The 4,868-nt window shown below is 39.7% G+C and overlaps 1 gene segment (V, D, J or C); it reads right to left on the reverse strand.

The window, feature by feature from the left end:
* Positions 1-3,203: 3,203 nt before the first annotated feature.
* On the reverse strand, positions 3,204-3,725 carry LOC115830338. The segment is given in 2 exon segments: positions 3,204-3,526; positions 3,652-3,725. Coding segments are annotated over 2 exon segments (378 nt in total).
* Positions 3,726-4,868: the final 1,143 nt, after the last annotated feature.

Here is a 4,868-nt window from a genome sequence, read left to right on the forward strand (position 1 = left end):
AGATTACGAGGTCGGGAGATCGAGGCCACTGTGAAACCCTGTCTGTACTAAAAATACAAAAAGATTAGCCAGGCGTGGTGGCAGGCGCCTGTAGTCCCAGCTATTCGGAGAGGCTGAGGCAGGAGAATGGCATGAACCCAGGAGGCGGAGCTTGCAGTGAGCCGAGATAGCGCCACTGCACTCCAGTCTGGGCGACAGAGCGAGACTTATTAAAAGCCCCTGCTCATTAATGGCATTTTGATTAATATTCACTTGGAAAGCCTTTTTTCTCGATTATGGCTCATTTTGAAATGTCTGGTCATAGCTCTCACAGAATGACTTTGTCTGAAATCATCCTGTTGCATTTCTTTTAAGGCCTGATGATCTGTCAATACCAACAATCAATATTATTAAATTGCTGTTCTCTTCGCAGTGTGATCATCAGATGTAGGCCTTGCAGTTTACCCATTGTTACGATTTTTACATTTCCAGGGTTTCCATGACAATGACACTGATGTGACTCCATCCAGCATCCATTGTTGTGAGAACTCTCTTTGGCAGATCATCATTGTGGGCATGAACATAATGGAGACTTTCGTAGGATGCAATGGTTAATATTTAACATTAGTCAAAATTTGCTCTAGTCCTACCCTTGGAGCTCTACTGGATTGGAAAAATATTTTAGGTATAAGGACAACCATTTGGTAGAGTTTTAAAAATAAAGGCTACAAAGACATTTTCTGTAGCAAAAGTATGAACTATATGTTGTCCAGAATACCATTTTTTTTTGTGGAATGTAACAATAATTATTTAAATGTTTATAATTTAGAAAATATTTTATAAACATTTATATATTACATATGTAATAGAATAAATGTACTTAAATATGAATACTATATATATGTAGCCAACATTTTATCAAATAAATATATATTTACTTCTATGTATCTTAAATATATATGCACATTTTTCCATAAATAAGGTAAATTTTAATTTTTCATTGAAATACTAATTAGTTTTAATTTTGTCTTTTTCTCTTAATAGTTTGATTACTAAATATTCACATTTATACCACCAATTTAAGAACAAATACATATGTTTATATAGGTAGAGGTGCAAATACTGTACCAGGAAGCTTTTAGGCATTAATGATTAATGATTGCTCATGTTCACAATCATCTGGCTGATCAAGGAAGGGCTCTGCTGAGTGGTTCCTCTGCATGGCACTGAGCTTGTATTCAGCCTGTAGATATCAATTGTTTTATGACAAGGCTGAACAGCAGTGACTACACATGACACAAGATTCTTGTGACAGGTCACAGTAGTGATCAACCTCCCAAACCAAACTGCACAGTTCAATTTAAGTCCAATAATTTCTAACATAGCTTCACACATTTTAAATATATTCGTTTATTTCAATGAGTACAAATTGTCAAGAAAATGTTTACTCCACTTAACTACAGAGGTGTTTGATCATTCCATGGCCAAATAGTTATGTTTTCAACCTTTACAATCCTGAAAATATTTGCAAATGAAAGTTTGCATTAATAAGGAAACAAAGCTGCATGTATTTTCAACATGTGGCTTTAAATATAATTTTCTTAAATGGGCTTTTGGGGGAAAAATCATTTTAACTTATGTAAATATCCCTCTTTACCTCTCGTATCTTATAGAGTTGCCCAATAAGAGGTCCCCGCATGAGATTTCAAAGTGAGAAAAGGAAGACTCAATATTATCCATTGGTACCTAAGACAGGCACAGAGACAAAGGTGAGAACTGGAGTAACACCTGCAAAGATGCTCTAGGAAGCTGAGAACTTCAGCAATCCCAGACTTAAGCTTCCAGACAGGACTGAGGACCACATGGTTAGAAAACCCTTACTTCGGGGGTGGATGCCTGAGGGAGCACCAGATAATCCTGCTTCTAATATCAACTTTCCTGAATACTATATCCTTGGCTTTGAAAGGTTGTAGTGTGAACATTAATCATAGGAATTGGGTCATTCTGTCATACCCAACAGAGCCAAGAAACCAGAGGAGAAGGGCACTCAGGGTGAAAAATATTGTTTCTAGAATGCAATTGAAATAGACCCTATTATCCCATGGAACTAATGTTTATGGTTTTTTGAATAAACATAGAAATTGACTTCCCCAATCTTAAAACTCAAGATAGTCATGTCTTACCTGAGTTCTTTTTTCAGTAAACCAACCATCAGGCCTCCCAGATACTGTCAAGGAGTTGAAATTTACATGTCACTGAATTGGGACAGTGAGACATCAGAGCCTTCACCCATTATGATTGTCTAACTGACCTCCTGCTTCCTGTTGACCAAATTATCGCCCTTAACCTTCCATAATTCCTGTTTTCCCACATTTCTTCCCTGCTATATAAACACCTAATTTTTGTTGGTCAGGGAGATACATTTGAGAATGCTGTCCCATCTCCTCGGTTATAGCACCTGATTAAACCTTTTCCTTGGTAATGCTTGTTGTCTTAGTGATTGGCTTTCTGTGTGGTGAGCTGCAGGATGTACACTGAATCCCTGGTATTTCAGTAACAAAATTCTCTGCAACCTTCACTGCTTTGGCTTATTGTAACCTGAAATCAAATTTATCCACAACTTCTGAGATAACTTGATATAATTCTAGGATTCACTTTGTCCACCACTGCTTATCAGTCGGAGCTTGCCGCTCCAAACCCTTCCTAGTGCCAATGAACTTTCTCAAAGAGCCATAGGTAATATTTTCCATTTTTCATGAAACGCTAACTTTCTCTTTGTTCTTGTGACATACTGAAGACCACTGAGTTTTCCTGTATGCCCCATTTAGGAAATATTTCTATGTAAATAAAACATCAAATTTAGAGATTCATTTCTACATTTTATTTAGACGACAGTAGTTTACTTTAATTCTCTGTATTAAGACAATTCCTACTTAGAATATCTATAGTGGCTTCTTCTCTGTTATATAAAGTCGAACTGAAGCCATAAACTAAACTCCTCAGGTGTCATGATCTCTGTCTCTATTAAATTAGTAGAGGCATTTCTATGTCTGTGTAGTTGGGGCTGAGAAAGAGAAAAGAATTAGAGTGCAGAGGTGACTTCACGTCCCCGTCTACCAACACCGTCAGAGTGTAGCTGCATCTGAGGAACACTCTCAGCCGATGGAGGCATCAGGAGGAGCAGCTGGGGCAGCCCAGCCTCACACATCTGCTTCCCTAGGGGTTTATGTTCGGGTGTGTAACACTGTGGTAGGGTAACTATTATACTGTTGACAGTAATAAGTTGCAAAATCTTCAGGCTGCAGGCTGCTGATGGTGAGAGTGAATTCTGTCCCAGATCCACTGCCGCTGAACCTTGATGGGACCCCAGTTTGCAAACTGGATGCATCATAGATCAGGAGTTTAGGAGCTTTCCCTGGTTTCTGCTGATACCAGTTTAAATAATTGCTAATGCCCTGACTCACCCGACAAGTGATGGTGACTCTGTCTCCTACAGATGCAGACAAGGAAGATGGAGACTGGGTCATCTGGATGTCACATCTGGAACCTGAGATTGGAAACATAAAAGCAAATGCCCACACAATTAATTATGTTGTAGGAGAATTTCCCTGAACAGTAAAGCAGTACTCGGCACAGTGGGCTGTGTAAACTGCTAGTGTTCTGCTTCCTTACCTGGGAGCCAGAGCAGCAGGAGCCCCAGGAGCTGAGCGGGGACCCTCATGTCCATGCTGTGTCCTGACTGGGTCTGACTCCTGCATGAAGTGTGACCAGCCTATTAATAAATCTTCAGGGCAGGAGGTTGTGCTCTGGGAACATGCAAATGAGCAGGGGATGGGGCAGGCTGGGCACAGCTGCAGAGCTGGCTCTTCTCAGTAACTCAGCACCAGCTCAGTGTCCCTAGGTGTCCCTGGTAAGACCAGGGTAGCACAAATTTGTCTGCAGAGAATGGGTTTCTACTGGAGACTATTTTGTGACCAGAGACATTTTTTAGATTTTTTTGACAATTTGAAATATTCGTCAGGAGTCGATGGAGTAACATATTTCGCTGGTGTATGGGGAGTATTTAGGAGGATATTCTTTTTTGTAGGAAACACATAGTAAAGTTTTAGATGGTACAATTCTAAGGTCTTTAAAAGACTATTGTATGATTCCAGTTAGGGAAGGGTGTATTTGTCATATACTTGCAACTTTTCTGTAAGTTTATCATTGTTCCTTTCTAAAAAACATTGAAAATAAAATATATTGACATGATGATACATATATTTGTAAGTATTAGGTAATGGTGTTATGCTATTCTTCTTACCAGTATAAATTCAAGCAATTTACTACATATACACAAAGATGATACCATATTTCCTTAATGCATGCAGCACTCACACATCCACCGTTACCAAGAATGACAGGTCTCTTCAATACCCAGAGACTAAATGGGCTGCACCTTATTCTTGTTTTGGGCACCTTATAGTCTACTTTCTTTTCTGCCATTGAGTACTATTTTCCAAAGTTTATCTCTCTTAGTGAGCGTGGCCACTGCACAGAGCATGTCTCTGCCATGCACCGTCAATGCCACTTTCCTCTTTTACATTTTATCAGTGAGTGGGGACATCATCCTGACCCAGACACCAGCCTCCCTGTTAACATCTTTAGGTAAGAGACAATCTTTTATCAAGCAGTTGCCCATGTACATGGAGAAATCACTTGGATCCAGATGAAACTGGACAGGGATTTGCACTCGTTATATCTCACATCTCTAATGTGCCCAAAAATGTCCCAGCCTGGCTCAGTAGCAGGGGAAGTGGATCCAACTATACCAGCATCAGTGGGCTGCAGCCTAGGACTCCACAAAATTTTACTGATGCCTGACTAGGGGAGCCAAATCTCAGTGCTGT

Source organism: Nomascus leucogenys, unplaced genomic scaffold (genome assembly GCF_006542625.1).
Source record: "Nomascus leucogenys isolate Asia unplaced genomic scaffold, Asia_NLE_v1 Super-Scaffold_551, whole genome shotgun sequence".
Classification (NCBI taxonomy): domain Eukaryota; kingdom Metazoa; phylum Chordata; class Mammalia; order Primates; family Hylobatidae; genus Nomascus; species Nomascus leucogenys.